Source organism: Myxocyprinus asiaticus, chromosome 21 (genome assembly GCF_019703515.2).
Source record: "Myxocyprinus asiaticus isolate MX2 ecotype Aquarium Trade chromosome 21, UBuf_Myxa_2, whole genome shotgun sequence".
NCBI classification, from domain to species: domain Eukaryota; kingdom Metazoa; phylum Chordata; class Actinopteri; order Cypriniformes; family Catostomidae; genus Myxocyprinus; species Myxocyprinus asiaticus.
In genome coordinates, this window is record NC_059364.1 from 657501 (window position 1) to 677500 (window position 20000).

General features: G+C 38.2%; 1 protein-coding gene across 2 annotated transcripts in view; it reads left to right on the plus strand.

The window, feature by feature from the left end:
* LOC127411920 (inactive tyrosine-protein kinase 7-like) overlaps positions 1-20000 on the plus strand; it is a 127421-nt gene that overhangs the window by 92177 nt on the left and 15244 nt on the right. For both annotated transcript variants that reach the window (XM_051647825.1, XM_051647827.1), the window contains exons 3-12: positions 3192-3294; positions 3597-3760; positions 6784-6931; positions 12440-12570; positions 12723-12989; positions 13071-13207; positions 13316-13451; positions 15433-15552; positions 17315-17464; positions 18512-18656. In XM_051647825.1, the coding sequence (XP_051503785.1) occupies positions 3192-3294; positions 3597-3760; positions 6784-6931; positions 12440-12570; positions 12723-12989; positions 13071-13207; positions 13316-13451; positions 15433-15552; positions 17315-17464; positions 18512-18656 (1501 nt within the window). The remainder of the gene's footprint in view (positions 1-3191; positions 3295-3596; positions 3761-6783; positions 6932-12439; positions 12571-12722; positions 12990-13070; positions 13208-13315; positions 13452-15432; positions 15553-17314; positions 17465-18511; positions 18657-20000) is intronic.

A 20000-nucleotide genomic window follows, 5' to 3' on the forward strand; every position in this document is an offset into this window, starting at 1 on the left:
CAGAAGGTATTTGTACACGAAAAGTATGCTTGTTTAAATGTATACATTTCAAGAACAGGACGTTTGATACCAATGGAAATCGCTCGTGTATTCTCCAGAATTTTATTTATTCTATTTTTTTCAATCTTACAAACGATTGTGATTGGTGCATCCTGAACAGCGCTGAGAAAAGTAACAGGTGCCACGTGACAACACCATTTATGCACTGCTTTAGAAGAGGCAGGACAATCATTTACACATTAATAATTATACTAAAGACACTTAGTTGTTAAAATGAAAATAAAAACAATGTATAAATTATTTTCTGTCTGGTAATATTGCTCAAATGTTGGTCGGACATTTTCCTAAAGCTGACTGGGACATGTCCCTACTATCCCTACATAAAATTACGCCTATGCACTGTATACAGCATATTCTTTTAAAAATAATTAGAAATTTAGTAAGCAGTATGCAACAGTAAATGATGTAAACAATAGTTTGCATCTTTGTTATCACATGACCTCACGACATTGCATGGTAACATCAGTGACAGGCGCTAATTGACCAGTCCTGAATAAATGGGACAGTTTTGCAATGCTCAGCAGTAAGGATATTTATATATATATATATATATTTATTTATTTTTTTTTCCATTTTGACAGTTTTCACTTGCCTCACCACAAGAAAATGATACAGCACATTTTATTTCTAGCAATGTATTTTATATGCAAGAAAAATATGTTTATATTTTCATTAAATGTTCTGTTTTCTTATAGAAAATGTGTTTAAAGATGCAATAGTAGCTGAAAAGTGAAAGTTCCTTCGACTGGCCCTAAACCTTCTTACACTGACTCAACCTGATTTTTTTAATGCCAGATTTTGTGTGTAAAATGTCCTAATCTTAAACAATAAAGCGTAATTATGTAAGACAGTAAATATATAACACATACTGCTAAAGTCGCCTTTTTTCATCATCTGAAAGGTCCTGTGACTTAGTCCGAAGCGACTTATTAATATCATTTTTACGTAATTGATGTCAGCCGTTTAAACGCGCACACACACACCAAAACACATATGCTTACACACAAACAGTGACAGTAGAAGCGTTTTAAAGTTGCAAATTTAGAATATTTTGCCGTTCAAAAGTACTTTATGCAACCAGTTTAAATATTCTGTCATCATAACATTATTGTTCTAACGAACTCTAGACCGCTGACCGCTGAGTTACATATAAATAGATTTGGCTTATTTTGTTTTTTTCATGAAACTGTAACAAACTGTTGCACACGATTACCTAAAGCAAATGCTACCGATTAAAACAAGCCCAAATACTGCATGTTATGATGCGTAGATGCTGCGCATCTGACATGTGAGCGTCTGAAGGGAAGTTGTGCGTCTGCTCGCGGGTCCACATGCAACATATACGGAGATGCGACTTATCTGTGTTTGTTTTTGGGGTGTTTTCAAACTTATATTCAAGTGCGACTTTATTTCCAAAAAATACAGTAGTATGAGTAGTAGTTGCTAGTCTGATTTCCAGTAGCAAGGTCACATGTAGACCGCAACACAAGAGCTTTGTGTTTCACATACGTCAGATTTTATTGACACGCACAACATACATGTACACAGTTAAACACACACGTTACACTCAGTTCTTTCATCTGTGATCGTGGTTATTTACTCCAAGAGGTTCTTTTGATTTTCACTTTCATCCCTCCAGTTCATGTTTTTATTATTCATTCTCTGGTTAAATTAGAGTTTATGGAGAAAAACATCATAAACCTCTTCAACTCTGGTGCAGTTTTGTGCCGCTGCCTGCAATTTTTCACACTCAAATGTAAAAGCTCACCATTCACACATACTGTGGACTAATTGCAAATAATGGGTCTAATTTTTCAGAGAACCCCCCCCCCAAATAATAAAAAAGACTGAAATTATTCATAAATAATATTGTCTGTGTTTACAACCTTATGATAAACAGAGTAAAAAAATAAATAAATAAAAATTGTTTTGTTGTTGTCTTAACTTTGTAAACATGTAATTCTGGTTCTGTTCACTCTACGTCACTTTGAAAAGTCTTGCTTAATTCCACTAGGTGGCAGAAAGCACTAGGAAAAAGATTTTCTCTATCACATTCCATCACAATATACAGATCTGAAATGTAGGTGGCGCTCTAACGCATTTTATCCCTCACAGATGTGCTCGTCCATAGACATTCAGTCTAATTTTCAGTTCAAGCACCACCCTCATTGTTTCATTGAATATCTCGTCCTCTGAGTGGATTAGATGCTCAATATATGTGTTATTAGAAAGCTGAGATTATCCCCTTTGTTAATATATATAACATTTTAACATCAATAGTCCAAAACATATTTTCTGATGATTTCTTTAGCATGCTTTCCCTGCTGGATGTCATATTTTGTTCTGGACATCTAAGATATAACATTGGATTATTCACACAAGCAAGCTCACAGACAAGTAAATAATGACTCATTTAGTAGAAATCTCTCTAAGTTAAAAGCAGATAATACATTTTTAGCTGTTTGGGGCTTACAGCAGCAGTTAATGGAGCATAAATGAGACGTTTGTATTTGATGACTTATAGAAGTCATATTTCACTTTGTGATTCTTTTGAAAATCTTTTAAACTGCGGTATTAGGACAATAAAATTAACCTATACAGACACATTCCTGAGAATGAGAGCTTTCATTTGATATATGACTTGTCCATTTAGGTGAAGGTGTTATTTTTATATAAATATTTCTACCCCATTACCACTAGGGGGCGCTAATTTTCAATGTGAATGATTTGAGGCCTTATTTTGTTATTTTAAGTAAAATAAATGCAGAAGTGATGTTTATATCTGAAAAGTTCAGATTCTAAGCTTTCAAGCGATACCTCATATGCCTGACTTACGTTTACAGAGACTTTGTTCGTGATATAGCGCCCCCTTTTGGACCTGCTGGCGGGTCCACACACAAACACTGATGCTGGACCACCTTTATATGTGTATGTTTAAGAGATTCACTCTCTCAGGCTGTATAGATGTCTTCTCATTAGGTCCATATAAGTGATTAGAGATGGGTGTATCCTTCTCTAGCTCTCTCATATCTTTTATTTTCATCCTGTCTCACTATCTGTCAGGTCTAGAATGTTTTTCTGGACAGATCAGTATTGATTGATCAGGTTATAATGTTTGTGTGTGTTGTCAGGGCTGGAGAGGGGGCCGGTCACCATGAATGAACCCGCCTCAGAGGTGGAGTTAGAGGACGCTGAACGAATCACACTGCAGTGTCACATTGATGGACATCCACGGTGAGCCAATCATTTCTTGTTACATTGAATTCTGTTTTCTTGCTTTCTTTTTTAAATTATACCATACATTCAAACCGATTTTACAGATGACATCTCATCAAATGATTAGTGAACACTGATCATTCTCTCAGCATTGGGTGTTTGGTGAAGGGTAAATGGTAAATGTTTATCTTACACACTGTTGCAGCTGTTTTTAGTCACAGTAATAATCACAGCTGCTGTAATGAGGTTTTTAGCTGATTGTGTTTGTATAAATGCCGAGATGTTTCTCCATAAGTGATCTGTGAATGATTCATGTGCAGACCTAGCAGTAAATGGTTTAAAGATGGTGTTCAACTGGGAGGAAAGGATCGAATCCTGACGCTGACTGACCTCAGACCAGAGGATTCTGGGATTTACCACTGCTGCGCTCGAAATGCTGCCGGACAAGTGTGCAGTAACCAAAACATCACGCTTAGTATCATCGGTAAGAGGTTAAACTGTAAATTGGATCATTAGCTCACACAGGATACTGTATATTGGCTTCTATTAAAAAAATCTGTGAACATGCTAGCAACACTTAGCTAAGTGCTAAAACATGCTAGCATCATGCTAAGTTTCTATCTGTCTGTCTTAAAATTTCAGACCAGACTTTTTCAAGCCAATTAAGCTAAAGTTTGTCTACCAACTTTTAAATTTAGTGAGTGTTATTATTTGTTGTGGTATTGAAGCTAGTATCAAGAATCGTCAAATATCACTAATGACTACTGAAATTTTGGTATTGTGACAATGTACATATTGTGCATGTTAGATTTGCTGCAATAACATGATGAAAAAGTAGATCTCATTTTTTTTCCTCGGACAAGTGAATCACAATTTTACTTCACATGACAATGTTTAATGTCGAGCCATATTCCACACAGTGTGCTCCAGTTATATGCTGCACATGTAATAGATTATCCGGTATTCTGTGCATACTTTATTTAAAAACAATGCCTAGCTAAGAGTTAAAACATAATAGCAATGCCTAGCTAAGAGTTAAAACATGCTAACACATGCTAGCATCACCTAGTTAAGTGCTAAAACATGCTAACAACGCCTAGCTAAGAGTTAAAACATGCTAACATATGCTAGCAACTCCTAGTTAAGTGCTATAACATGCCAACAATGCCTAGTTAAGAGCTAAAACTTATTAGCAATGCATAGCTAAGAGTTCAAACATGCTAACACATGCTAGCAACACCTAGTTAAGAGTTAAACATGCTAACAGTGCCTAGTTAAGTGCTAAAACATGCTAACAACGCCTAGCTAAGAGCTAAAACATATTAGCAATGCCTAGCTAAGAGTTAAAACATTTTAACACATGCTAGAAACGCCTAGTTAAGTGGTAAAACATGCTAACAATGCCTAGCTAACAGTTAAAACATGCTTACACATGCTAGTAACACCTAGTTAAGTGCTAAACATGCTAGCAATGCCTAGTTAAGTGTTAAAACATGCTAACAGTGCCTAGTTAAGAGCTAAAACATATTTGCAATGCCTAGCTAAGAGTTAAAACATGCTAACACATGCTTGTAACACCTAGTTAAGTGTTAAAACATGCTAACAGTGCCTAGTTAAGAGCTAAAACATATTTGCAATGCCTAGCTAAGAGTTAAAACATGCTAACACATGCTTGTAACACCTAGTTAAGTGCTAAAACATGCTAACAATGCCTAGCTAAGAGTTAAAACATGCTAACACATGCTAGCAACATCTAGTTAAGTGCTAAACATGCTAACAACACCTAGTTTAGTGCTAAACATGCTAACAATGCCTAGTTAAGTGTTAAAACATGCTAACAGTGCCTAGCTAAGTGTTAAAACATGCTAGAAACATGCTAGCATCATGCTAAGTTTCTGTCTGTCTATTTGTCTGTCTTAAACTTTCAGACCAGGCTTTTTCAAGCCAATTAACATAAAGTTTGTCTACCAACTTTTAAATTTAGTGAGTGTTATTATTTGTTGTGGTATTGAAGCTAGTATCAAGAATCGTCAGATATCACTAATGATTACTGAAATTTTGGTATTGTGACAATGTACATATTGTGCATGTTAGATTTGCTGCAATAACATGATGAAAAAGTAGATCTCATTCCATAGAACTATGACCATTCCTGCTGTAAATTATGGCGATTGGGGCTTTTCTTTATTTGACTACCGTACATAACAAGATATAACTACCATATGACAATAGTCTCCTCCCCTACTTTACATTGTCATAGAGAATTGAGTTGATTGTATACTGTTAGGTTAGGCATCTGTTGTTATTTTAGAAAACTTACAACAGAAACTTTGACATGTTATTTGAGCTTGGAACTATTACTTAAATGTCTTTTTTCTATCCAGACAAGTAAATTTTTTTTCCTCGGACAAGTGAATGACCATTTTACTTCACTTGACAATGTTTAATGTCGAGCCATATTCCACACAGTGTGCTCCGGTTATATGCTGCACATGTAATAGATTATCCAGTATTCTATACATACTTTATTTAAAAACAATGCCTAGCTAAGAGCTAAAACATATTAGCAATGCCTAGCTAAGAGTTAAAACATAATAGCAATGCCTAGCTAAGAGTTAAAACATGCTAACACATGCTAGCATCACCTAGTTAAGTGCTAAAACATGCTAACAGTGCCTAGCTAAGAGCTAAAACATATTAGCAATGCCTAGCTAAGAGCTAAAACATATTAGCAATGCCTAGCTAAGAGCTAAAACATAGTAGCAATGCCTAGCTAAGAGTTAAAACATGCTAACACATGCTAGCAACACCTAGTTAAGTGCTAAACATGCTAACAATGCCTAGTTAAGAGCTAAAACATAGTAGCAATGCCTAGCTAAGAGTTAGAACATGCTAACACATGCTTGTAACACCTAGTTAAGTGCTAAAACATGCTAACAGTGCCTAGTTAAGAGCTAAAACATAGTAGCAATGCCTAGCTAAGAGTTAAAACATGCTAACACATGTTAGCAACACCTAGTTAAGTGCTAAACTAGAGTTTTATTTTAGAAAACTTACAACAGAAACTTTGACATGTTATTTGAGCTTGGAATTATTACTTAAATGTCTTTTTTTTCTATCCAGACAAGTAATTTTTTTGAATTTAATAATATGTCTCTTGGTGTCTGTGGTCTAGATAGTCGTCTCACTAGGTTTTGAGGGTGCATGTATTATTGCGTGTGGCTGCAGCTGTTTTCATGTGTTCTAATGTGTTTGTGACATCATGTGCACAGCAGAACAGAATTATATAAAGCGTAACCAAACACCTCTGTCAGCTATCCCATCAGCCACCTGTGCAGCTCATGCAAACACCTGTGCACAGAATAAAACCTGCCATGAAGAATAAAGAGAGAGACAGAGCGTGAAAATGACTAATGACAGGAGAGAGAAAAACAGAGAATAATACACATGAATGTGATGAGAGACACAGACAGGTCTGTGAACGCTCTCCTCTCTGTCTGTCTCTAGATAAGACTCTTCCTCGTGTGGTGGTGTCTCCAGAAGATCAGGTGGTGTTGAGGAACGAGGAAGCCGTGTTTCACTGTCAGTTCAGAGCCAAACCGCCGCCGGTGCTCGAATGGTTTCACGACACTGAACCTGTTGTCAACAAATCACGGTGAGACTCCCTTATATTCATCCCTTCATTTTCACCTCTAGACTCTTAAAATCACAGGTAGGAGCACATGCGAGTGCCTCAGACAGAGATCAAATCTTGATTTAGCTATTTGTATACAGTAGATCCTTATTGTCAGAATAAAATAGGTTTTCTTTACACAAGTGTTTTTCTTTTAAATATAAAAATCACCTGCTGATGAACACACATTATACAAACAGATCAAATCCATCCAGTCATGTGTCACTGGTGCATTATGGGATGAACAGAGGGTGTTTTAAAATGAAGCAGGAGGGCAGAGGGGAATCAGGGGCTGTTCATCATTCATCATCACGTGTTTGAACTCGTTCCATTGTGAGGAAGTGCTGCTCTGATGATATTCAATACACTGATAACATCCTGTCTGTCTGAGATAATCTGTGGCTTCACATTGAGTGTCATGATTGATCTCTCTGATTCTTCTGTTAGATTCATCAGTCTCTCATCTAAATTCATCCATCATTTTCAAGCTTTAGCACTTATTCATAAAGTCTGAAAGCCATTAAGCACATTTTATTGCATTTTTTGTAAAAAGAAAGAAAGACATTTTTTTTTTTTTTTTTTTGATGGGGTTTCTTTCACACCTGTCACTAAGATGTGATTAAACTGCAATGGATTATGAGTCGTCATTTCTGTGTTGTGTTGCACACGTGATGTTGTTTGGTAATAATGAAGTTAGGGATGCACCGGGGGGCCTGAGTAGCTCAGCGAGTAAAGACGCTGACTACCACACCTGAGGCCTGTACCATGAAGCTGGTTTCGGTGGCTAGCCAGCTAAGTTTTAGTTTAGTTTGCCTCAACCCCAGGTTTTAGGTACCATGAAGTTTGGTCGGCTTTTAGCGGTGTTCATCTCCATAGTAACTTTCGCTACACGGCTAACCTGCTCCGTAGCAGGTTTTATTTTGGATTACAGATCGCTAACAGATGCTAAACCAATCAGCTGTGAGTAAAATGACATCTCTGATGCAATCAAGTCACTCCCCTGTGTCTCTTAAAGCACACTTTACAAATAAAATCTGAGAAATCCACAAAAATTGACCCTTCATGATAAATAATTTATTTGAGAATCTAAATGTAGATTTTCGGCAGAGTGTTGTATTTTATTTAAAATGTAATTGCTTTTCATTTACCCTCTTTAGCCACAGCAACAACAACAACAACAAAAAAATCTTTGAAAATATAAAGATAATATATTAGGCAATCTATAAAACAGCCAGTAAGATGGATTAATATGATACCTGCAAAATATAATCGTTTTTCAAATATTAAAAGCTCAAGATTGCAATAGAAAGGGGTGAATGCCACCCAAACCCAAACCCCTTCTTTCTTTCATCAAGATGAACACAGTATTTCACTTGCAAGTTTTTTTTATAAAAAGAACAAATACGTCTTATTATTGCATATCAATTGTTTGCATTCAGTATTCTAAGTGCTCACTTTTTAATGAATAAAGTAGTAGCCTTTTTTATGCTTTTTGTTTTTGCATTTTCTTTTACTAAAGACAGTGTGCAAATTGTACATGAAGAAGGAGAAATAAAAAAAAAACATTATGTCATTTTGAATAACCATATCAAATAACCATTCATAACATATTTGATAAATAACACGTGTAATTCATTCATTTACATGTTATATTTTATTTCAAATAAAGTGGAAAGTAAGTTAAGGCATCACCTCCTTTTTTTAAATATTAAATGAGATATGACATCATACCTCATATTTTAAATTATCTGATGGAAACAATCTATATAAATTAATTTATAATTTTTTTTAAGTAATTTTTGTTCACATTCCAGACTTTTATTATTAATTATAAATGTTATTTGGTATATTTCCAAACATCGTTTCTCTCCATCTTTGAATTTGTGGGGTTTCTGGTTTAAGAATGTTTTTTTTGTAATCTGTTTCAAAGCTGCTATTCTGATTACCCTAAATATATTCAGTTTTATTTCTTAAGCACAATGGCATTATACACGAAATAATGTTTTCTGGATGTATTTCTATTGTGCAGTTAAATATTAAATTAACCTGTCTGATCACTTCATTTTAATAAGTTGTCACTTTAGAGCACTCGTATAAAATTTGACTGTAATGAGACTTTTTGTTCTCCACAGTTTCTCCAACGATCCCTTTTACATGCTATCGTATTTACTTTGAATAACAGGTGTTATAAACAATCTTATTTGTATCTTCCAAGCAGATTCCCTCCAAACACTGGATTGAGTAGTGTGGAATGTACATTATATGATATTTCTTCTTGTATTTTTAATTCATCCTCTCTACATATCATTTTATTCAGAGTGTCCTGTTTATCTCTTTCAAGTGCACTCTTTAAAATTCCTAACATTTTTATTAGATTAATTGTATTGAATGTATCAATTATATCATTTAATAATGGATGCATTTCCTTTTTATTTCTTATAACTTCTGTTAATAAATATCTTCTTACCTGTAAATAATAAATAAATGTGAATCCATTCCTTTATCAGTGAACAGCTGATCTCTTTTCAGACCTCTATCTGCCCAAAACTTCAGTGCATTATCTCATCTATTTACCATGAAATCAGGATCTGTAAATTAATTATCTTTCTTAATTGTACTATTTTTTTTAAACATATTCTAAAAGTACTATTAATACAAATATTATATATTGATATGTGTTGCTTTGTGTAGGAACAGGGATATACTAATCGGTTCCCCAATTTGATAAATTTCCATCTTCCTTTATTTCACTTTAGATCAATATAGGTTGAATTTGTGCAGCTTTATAATAATTTATTACATTTGGGAATTCTAGTCCTCCAAGCCTTTTTGACAACGTAAGAATTTTAAGAATAATTTTAGCTTTCCTATTATCCCGTATATATTTATAAAGTAGTTTATTCCATTTTCTAAAAAAAAACAAAAACTTTTTGATATACTACTAACTGATAGATTTTGATAAAGGAAAATAAACTTAGGGAAAATATTCATCTTTATAGTCTCTAATAGTTCTGTAATCAATAGTAGCCTATATTTATTTGTAATAGTTTTGAATGATATATAAAGTTTTCAATTCAAAGAAATACAAAAGCTTTTATATTTTAAATAAATGTAAGCTTTTAAAAGTAATAAGCCTGTGTGTTCTTGTTGTGGGCCTATATGAATTCACTTATGCATTGATATGCCAGCTGTTTTATATATATTTTTATCACATTAAGAATGAGTTTGCAGCAGTCCTCTTGAGCTGTCATAGCAGCTGTTTCTTCTTGTTGTGTAAATGTCTTGAATATGCTTCATAATTTTACAGTTATCCCATGTACTGTGTAAATCATGTGTTTTAAGTCATCATGATTTCATGCTGAACTCTTGAGCAGTGTAAATGCATTTAAATTATTTATATATATATATATATGTTTAAAACAATGTCTTGTGCACAGTTTAAATGAATTTAAATTCTTATTTTCATAATAATCAGCTTTCAGCACAGAGGAAAATTCCGCTGAGTCTCTCGTGAGAAGTGAATCGCGTTCTCTCACATGATTGGTTGTGCGCTGCAAATGTCGCTCATTCATGTGCACGAGTGCATAATTTCATCTTAAAGTCAGGGTCGAAGCCTGAGTTGACAGAGAAAGTTGATGAGCTGCATCATGGTACCAATTAAGCCTGATTGGACTGGTTTGAATTTGTCAACCTGAAATCAATCCTGAAAAAGGTCGCTGAGTTCAATTAGCCTCTGGGGTCACAAGTTCAAATCCAGGGTGTGCTGAGTGACTCCAGCCAGGTCTCCTAAGCAATCAAATTGGCCCGGTTGCTAGGGAGGGTAGAGTCACATGGGGTAACCTCCTCGTGGTTGCTATAATGTGGTTCTCACTCTCAGTGGGGTGTGTTGTGAGTTGTGCGTGGATGCCGCGTAGAATAGCGTGAAGCCTCCACGTGCACTACGTCTCCGCGGTAACGCTCTCAACAAGTCACGTGATAAGATGCGCGGATTGACGGTTTCAGACATGGAGGCAACTGAGATTCGTCCTCCTCCACCCAGATTGAGGCGAGTCACTACGCCACCACGAGGACTTAGAGCACATTGGGAATTGGGCATTCCAAATTGGGGAGAAAATGGGAGAAAAAAAGAAAAGCTAGGGATGCACCGATATATCGGCCTGTTATTTACTAAATTAAAGCATGAGAAATCAGATATGATGAAAACGTTTTTTTATTTTTTTTTTTATAACATTTATAATCATTCTGTCTATGTGTAATATAAAAAACACCAACATAAAATCCTTTTAAGCACGTGCATAATTTTAATTTGTAATGTGAGTTATATTGTTTAGAACAGCAAAAACAAAAGTGCAAAAATAAAAAATTCCCCACATCAATTTTGGATGCAGTTCAGGGTAGGATAAAGTTCATCTCTGTGAAAAAGAAGGCATGTAATACTCAAGAGTTCTTGTGTGTACATGAGTATCTGTGTGTGTTTGTGTGTACACAATGCAAATACAATGCAACACATGCAAATATGTGAACATGAACATGATAAATGTGCTCCTTTTTCTCTTATTTTTGATCTCCCCCATTCATTTTCAATGGCCGGTCATTTTTGACCGGGAACACCACAAGTGTGACTTTGTGCCATTTTGTACAAAATAAAAGCATTTCAAAACAAACTTCCTGGTTAAACATCAAAGTGCACTAGTTTGTTAAATAGTACAGAATATTTTCATATTTTATTTAATATTGCCAAAATTATCCACATATAATGTTTTTTTTCACTCAAAAACGAGATGCATAAACTCAGGTCAGTGAGGCCTATGATTAATAAGTTCCAAAAAGAAATACAAAACCTGTGCTATCTAAAAGAAAACATGTTGGCAAAAAGATCTAATCCAATATTTGGTGATGATATAGCATAGCGAGAGGTTTATAAGCTATTCTTATAGGCCGGTCATTTTTGACCGGGAACACCAAATTAGGTAAAAAAAAATTTCAACACAGCACAACAGTTAAATATGTTAAAAATACAAAACCTGTCATAATTACTAAAAAAGAAGTTGATAAAAAGATCTAATGCAATATCTTGGGATAATATATGCAATATGAGAGGTTTATAAACTATCTTAGTGGACCGGTCATTTTTGACAGAGAACACAAAAGGTGTTTACACAATACAAACACACAACACAAGGGTTAAATAAAAAATGACACGTTTTGGCCTCCGTCAGGGTTATTAAGGTTCCTGTGTGCTGAAACGTGTCGGTTTTATTTAAAATAAACTTTCTCCCTTTAAAAAGAGTTGCTGATCTAATGTTTTTGTTGAGACTTGTATGTACCATTCTGTATATGCAGTGCTCAACACAGAATATACTGATGTGATTGGTCAGTTGATCAGTTTCAGTGTTTTTCAATTGTTTCATCAGATCTTTATCAACTACTAAATAACACATCAGGCCTGTATGTCTTGTATATGATCGTGTTTGTGTGTGTGTCACACAGGGTTATAGTGTACAGTAACGGCACCCTGCACATCACTCAGGTAAAGCAGCGCAGCACAGGTGTATATAAGTGTGTCGCTCAGTATGGAGAAAACAAACATGTGCAGGTGGAGGCTGAGCTCAGAATCGCAGGTGAGGACATTTCAAAGTCTTTGTGTCAAAGCAGATGAGCTGCATACAAATCAAACAGTCCAAAACAACATACATAAAAAAAAACACACTGTTTAATTGACAAATAAAGGTAAAAGTGATGATTCTCTCTGTTTCTTTCTCTCTCTGTGTAGAGATCGATGACATGGGCGAACGCATGTCTCGGGTTTTCTCCGCTAACAGCAGGGAGAGGGTGACCTGTGACCCGCCCCGGGGTCAGCCGCTGCCGGAGGTGTGGTGGGAGCATGCAGGTGATCGCGTGTCATCTGAGGGTCGTGTGTATCAGCGGGACAGAGATCTGATCTTCAACCCTACCGATAGATCAGACTCTGGCGTTTACACGTGTGTCGCATGGAATAAAGCAGGACAGAAAGAACAGGAACTCATCGTGACTGTCGCCAGTGAGTTAACACTTCCACAACGCTGTCATATGGAACCTGAGCTCACTCTGTGATGTATTTTAGCATGTGTTTGTGTTACAGCGTCTCCAGAATGGATCACAGAGCCTCAGGACACACACATCGAGGAAGGTCACCCTGGATACCTGCACTGTCACGCTCAGAGCACACCTGACCCACGGGTCACATGGTTCCGCAGAAACATCCCTATCAGTGATGAGGTTTGATTGATTGTTCTGTTTATATATGTCATCAGATTACAGAGCATTTGTAACTGTGGGGGTCACTGCAGGTTCATCATTAACATCATCTGTGTGTGCACTGTGCAGGGTTCTCGTTATAAGCTCTTCTCTAACGGGACTCTGCGGATCAACAGTGCCGAGGTGAATGACGCTCAGATCTACAGCTGTGTGTGTGTGAGTGAAGGTGGCTCGCTCACCGGACATGCTCGCGTTTATATACTGGGTGAGTGAGTATGTTTCTGTGTCTGTTTTGTCCTGAACACACGGCAGAGTTTTAAGTGTGACAACAGCAGTTAAATGAAGGAGTAAATCCCCTAAATGATTGTTATGTGTGTATGAACAGAATACAGAAGTCACTCCAGAACTCATGATGGTTGACATACTGATCATCATAGCAACGATGTGGTGTCTTGTGACTGTAAACAAGAAGCACGGATGCCAGTTTAACCCATTTGGTGTCTGATATTTTTGACCAAATATATATTAGTGACCGGAGAAATACAGTATATGTATATTTATAACAAACAGATTTCAACTTGTTCTTTTTGCCATGTGAAGGTGTCCTTAAAACTGATTTGGAATTTTTTGCAAGGCCGTCATCATTTATTTTTGGTACTTTTCAAATGTCTTTTATGTTTAGATTTGACTGTTTTAGCCATGTCCCAGAACGTTGACGTTGCTAGACCCTATTTAGGAGGGCTTCACCCCCTCCCCCCACCCCTCAAATTTCATGTCAGCCCCCCCTAATAATCTGTGACTTTACCATTTGGTCATTTGAGTTTCATCAAGACGATTCGTGATCAAGTAATGATCAGTGTCTGTTGACCGACTGAAGGAGAGGAGAAATGTTGTTCATTTAGTTCGGTAATCTCATTTAACGAGAGAAAGGGGTTGGATGAATTATGAGTAAAAGTTGAAATTCAAAAACGTTTTTAGGCTAATATTGTTGTCTTTTTTTTGTATAGCTTGATAGGCACACACAGCAGTTCACAAAATAATAGTGTGACGAGGAGGAGGGCGATCAGGCTAATCAGCCGAGGAGAGGGATAAGTGCAGCGGGATGCGGCAGTTTGAGAGAGAGAGCGCCACACACAGCTGCCGTGTGTGCGTTTATGTTCCTATTAAAATATTACTTTGTTCAGCTGGTTCCCACCTCCTCCTTTCCCATTTCAACCCTGTTACATTGGTGCCGAAGTCCGGGAAGGAGGAGGGATGCGCTATTGTGGAGTTCTCGCCACTGCCATCCACCCAAAGGAGCAGCCGCGGTCGTCCGCCAGGGGACGGAGGAGTCGCTGCCGGCCGCCTGGATGTGGAGGAATGGCTGCCATCTGCGAGTGGAGGAGGGGCTCGCTGCCGGCTGCCTGGACCTGTGGAGCCGCTGCCAGGGGCGGAGGGGCTCCCTACCGGCCACCAAAATGCGGAACGCTTTGCATAGGCGGCAGCTCCGCACATCATTAAAATAGCGCTCGTTGCGTGCAGGCAGTGAACGTGAGACTCAACTCGCAACTGATTTCAGTAGAGGTGGAGGAATGTGAGAGGAACAACACGATACTCTAATGAGCATAATTACGCATAGTGCATGTGTTTTTTATATTTCCATCGAGCTCATCATGGTGCATTCTGGGATTGCCTACCCGGGGAAGGATACATACGATGCTACCTTAAAATTTGTCCAAAATGAGGTATCTTATGAGGCAGCATAATTAAGATTAATTATTCGCGTCGGGAGCGTGCCTATGATGTCTTAAACTGCTGCCTCCTGAGGAAGCTCACTAGGTGTTGGAACAGACTCCTCCATTTGCTGCCACCTACTGGCGTAAAAGTGTGATTTACAGAAATGGTCACTGATCGAATTAAGGCAAAATGAACAAAACTTTGAACGGATTCAGAAGACTCGAGTCGCGAGTTAATGAAAGACAGTGAAACATTATTTTGAGTTAATTTACTCCACTAAATAAATGTCACATGTATTGTTATAATATGTTTTGAGGTCAGATGAAACATACTGCCAATATATAGACCAATTTATTTTTGTGTGGATTTATGTTTCCACAATTGTTTTCTTCTGCATGCAACTAGCCCCCTTTTGTCTTGAGTCCAGATATAAAGACAGGTTTTTACTATTGTTTTCACGCTGTAACACCGTCACCTGTTTAAGTGTCTCATCTGATCACATCTGTCTGATTGTCTGATGTCTCTTTCAGAGAAGTTGAAGTTCACCCCCGTCCCGCAGCCGTCGCAGTGTTTACAGCTGGACAGAGAGAGCAGCGTCAACTGCATCGCACAGGGACGAGAGACGCCCACAATACACTGGAGCAGAACAGGTCACACATATATACTGCACACTTCACTCTGATTGAGTTCACAAAGACAGTGATTTCATCACCGGACGTCGTCAAGTCACTGTACTTTTGGATGCTAGTAAGCCTTCCTACTACAGTTTTTTCAGTAACTGTATCAGGAGGCGTATCATGTGAGCTTTACAGTCTATTCTCCCATTGGTCATCATCGTGTCACATCTGCTCACTTGCATAAGTATGGTCATGTTTCGGTCTGCGGGAGAGGGAGAGTGGTAAGGATTGTCACCTGGGTTATGATCCTTACCACTCTCCCTCTCCTGCAGACCGAAACATGACCACGCCCCCCTCACGCCACAGTTGGTATTTCAACCAAACACAAACTCCTCTGCGATCGCCACCCTGATGTTTTGTCACATGACTCCGTCCGTCGGAAGTTTAACCCTTTACTGACAGCACATAGTCTTTCTGAACTGAGATCAGTCGGTTTAAATGAAATGAAATTACACATTGCGAATAGCTGTCATGGTCCTGTCACTCTGTCAGTCCGTGGCAATATCTGCCCATGTCTGTCTTTGTGTGAGCACACTGTTTCGGTTATGTTCCTTGCCGTGCGCTCTTCAATCCGTCTTGTTTCATGTCTGGAGTGTGGTGTCTGGGTTCTGACTTCCTATCTGGTTCGGTTTCGGTCTGTGTCGGGATTCGGACATTCATACTCCTTGTCTGTCTGCTTCTGACGTTGATGCATCACGCTTGTGTCGTCTTGGCTGCATGCACTCGCGTCAATAATTTATGTTGGTCTTTGTATCTGTCTCTCAAGACCGTGGAGGCGTAGTGTACGCTTTGCGCTGCGAGCCCGGGTCGCGAGCTGTCTTCGTGATGTGCTGAGGTTCGGTCACTTCGGTCATAGATATCGGTGTGTGTGTGTCTCATTTTGTCACCTGTTGCATGCATCGCGTGGTGTTTGCCTTGCGATGTACGCTCCGGTTTCGTTTTGTTGTGTGAACACATGGCATCGCTTTGCTTAGTGTTGCTATGCGTTCTCTCATCTTGTTTGTCGATTGGCATGAGTGTATATCATCTCATTGTCTTGCCGATGTGCGCTCATGCCATTCAGATGTTTTGCTGTCTTGTGAGAACACGCGGCTTTGTTATTGTTTCTGTTTCGCCGTGTGTTTCTCTGTCTTATGTCACACCCCGCCTCCTTGTTTGCTCATTATTGTTTCATTAGTAACACCTGCCCTATATTAACCTCTCCCTATATTAGTCTCCTCGTGTTTGCTGTCCAGTGCCAGTTCGTCTTGTTTCCTGTGATGTGTGTTTGTTGGTCTTGTTCTAGTCGGTCCTGTTTTCAGCCCTGTTCCTGGTTTTCGTGTTCCTGTTCGGTCCGGTCGGTCCTGGTTCCTCGTTACCGTTCGCCCCAGTCCTGGTTTACGTATTCCCCCCTACAGGGTTGTTTGTGTTATTTTTCCCCCTCGTGGGAGTTTGTTTTGGTTTATTGTATAAATAAATCTTTTGGTTTTTCAGCTCTGTGATTGGATCCTCATCTCTGCATCCCTTGACAATAGCAAAGCCAAAATACAACGTCCACACATGTGGACGCAGGGTTGCATGAGGATAAAGTTGAACTGTATGGCATCACCGATGTTAGCTGTCACTCATATCGACTTCTTGTGGATTTGTTGCTGAGAATCGCTGTCAGTGTGAACGGCCCTCACTTTAATATGTGTGTTCAGATGTCTTAATGTCATTGTGAATGTTTCTCATGTCTCTCTCTCTCTCTCTGCAGATGGCAGTGCTCTCTCGTCTCATGTGAGTCAGATGAACAGTGTTCTGAGATTCAGGACAGTCACTCGTGCTGATGCAGGAAACTACACGTGTGTCGCATTTAACAGCATGCAGGGAGAGATCAGAGCATATGTACAGCTCACTGTAGGAGGTGAGATCACTGTGTGAGACTCCATCAGACTGTATTGAAGTGTATTCATCTGTTTGACAACCACGCCGCCATATTTGTGACCTCAACCCAAAATGCCTTCATTGTGCTACGCTGTGGAATGCGACAAAACTTGGCAAAACTTTTAATAAACTTCGCCAAACCCATGCAGGCTGGGAGAATTGTAGCACTTGTTGGCTTCTGCTCATTTATTCTGAAAATGTTTAGCCTAAAATTGAGAAATTTTACCTCAAACATCTTTTACATGTTAGATGTCAATAAACATTTCAATTTAATTTATAACACAATCGAGTGATACAGTTAAACTGGAAATGCACATAGGACGATGTTAAATTCATAACACCTGGACTGTAGGTATGTGATAATTGTACAGTATATATTTAATGTTAGTCAATAAACAACACATCTTAAGATTATAAAGCACAGACTTTATCCAATCACACCACCAGACTACAATGTAAACATACCACAGCAAGATGATATGGAAAATATTGCATATTTTATTATTAACATATAACTAAATTAACTTTTCAATTAACTATGCTCCAAAAGAGACATCACTTCAGCTTCAGGTATTGCACAGGTGTGTTCGCCTCAGTTGCTTTGAGATAGATGAAGCTCTTACCTTAATACAGACGGGATCATCACAGAGACCGAATCAGACCAGAAAACGACACAAAAACATTTTTAACTTCTGGACATGTATACTCGCCACCATACGGAGATAAATCGTGGATAAAATATATATTCAAATGTCCGTGAAAGTCCAATTTGGCAATATTTGTGCTGTATAAATATTTCCTGGGACCTTGCGTGGATCAAAAGCAATTATTGAAGTTTTTCTTTATGTTGTTTCACAGGTGTTTTTGTTCATCCACTGCCATTTCTTCCACCCGCTTATGGTCATAAATATGGCCGCTGCGAGGAAAGTCACATGACTGAAACAGATGAATATACAACTACTTTCAAACACACACACACACAGTCTCTCTCTATACATATCCAGTGTGTTTGTGTGTGCTTTGACAGTTCATATCAAGTTTAAGTTGGAGCCGGAGCAGACAACTGTGTATCAGGGTCACACGGCGGTCTTTCACTGTCAGGCGTCAGGTGACCCGCCACCCTTCATCCAGTGGATGATCAAAGACAAACTGCTCAGCAGCAGCACTGGCAGGTCATTCTCATACACACATCTGAATGTGACATCAAGTGTTCTCCCTCCACATTTATTGACATACTTTCTTTTTGGATGGGGGGTGGGGGGGTATGGATTTAGAACTCAATTTACTCAAATTACACCATGACATTTTTTATATAAAATAAGCACTTTTTTGTTACCTTCAATTGAGTAAAAAGCAAAGTTAAATATTTATGAAAAAAAGTTGTTATGTGTCATCTATTAGGAGTGTCTGCTGCCATCTGCTGGAACAAAAAATGACACATTTTACAATTTCATAGCAATGTCAAGTATTGCCTATAGGTGGCCTCAGTGTTCCCCTTATTGGTGTCTGTAAACCAGTGCTGTAGCTTAAAATATAGATATTATCACAAGTTATATATATATATATATATATATATATATATATATATACACACAGTGGTGTGAAAAAATGTTTGCCCCCTTCTGATTTCTTATTTTTTTGCATGTTTGTCACACTTAAATGTTTCAGATCATCAAACAAGTTTAAATATTAGTCAGAGATAACACAAGTAAACACAAAATGAGGTTTTTAAATGGAGGTTGTTATTATTAAGGGAAAACAAAATCCAAACCTACATGGCCCTGTGTGAAAAAGTGATTGCCCCCTAAACCTAATAACTGCTTGGGCCACCCTTAGCAGCAACAACTGCAATCAAGCGTTTGCGATAACTTGCAATGAGTCTTTTACAGCGCTGTGGAGGAATTTTGGCCCACTCATATTTGCAGAATTGTTGTAATTCAGCCACATTGGAGGGTTTTCGAGCATGAACTGCCTTTTTAAGGTCATGCCACAGCATCTCAATAGGATTCAGGTCAGGACTTTGACTAGGCCACTCCAAAGTCTTCATTTTGTTTTTCTTCAGCCATTCAGAGGTGGACTTGCTGGTGTGTTTTGGATCATTGTCCTGCTGCAGAACCCAAGTTCGCTTCAGCTTGAGGTCACGAACAGATGGCCGGACATTCTCGTTCAGGATTTTTTGGTAGACAGCAGAATTCATGGTTCCATTTATCACAGCAAGTCTTCCAGGTCCTGAAGCAGCAAAACAGCCCCAGACCATCACACTACCACCACCATATTTTACTGTTGGTATGATGTTCTTTTTCTGAAATGCGGTGTTACTTTTACGCCAGATGTAATGGGACACACACCTTCCAAAAAGTTCAACTTTTGTCTCATCAGTCCACAGAGTATTTTCCCAAAAGTCTTGGGGATCATCAATATGTTTTCTGGCAAAAATGAGACGAGCCTTAATGTTCTTTTTGCTCAGCAGTGGTTTTCGTCTTGGAACTCTGCCATGCAGGCCATTTTTGCCCAGT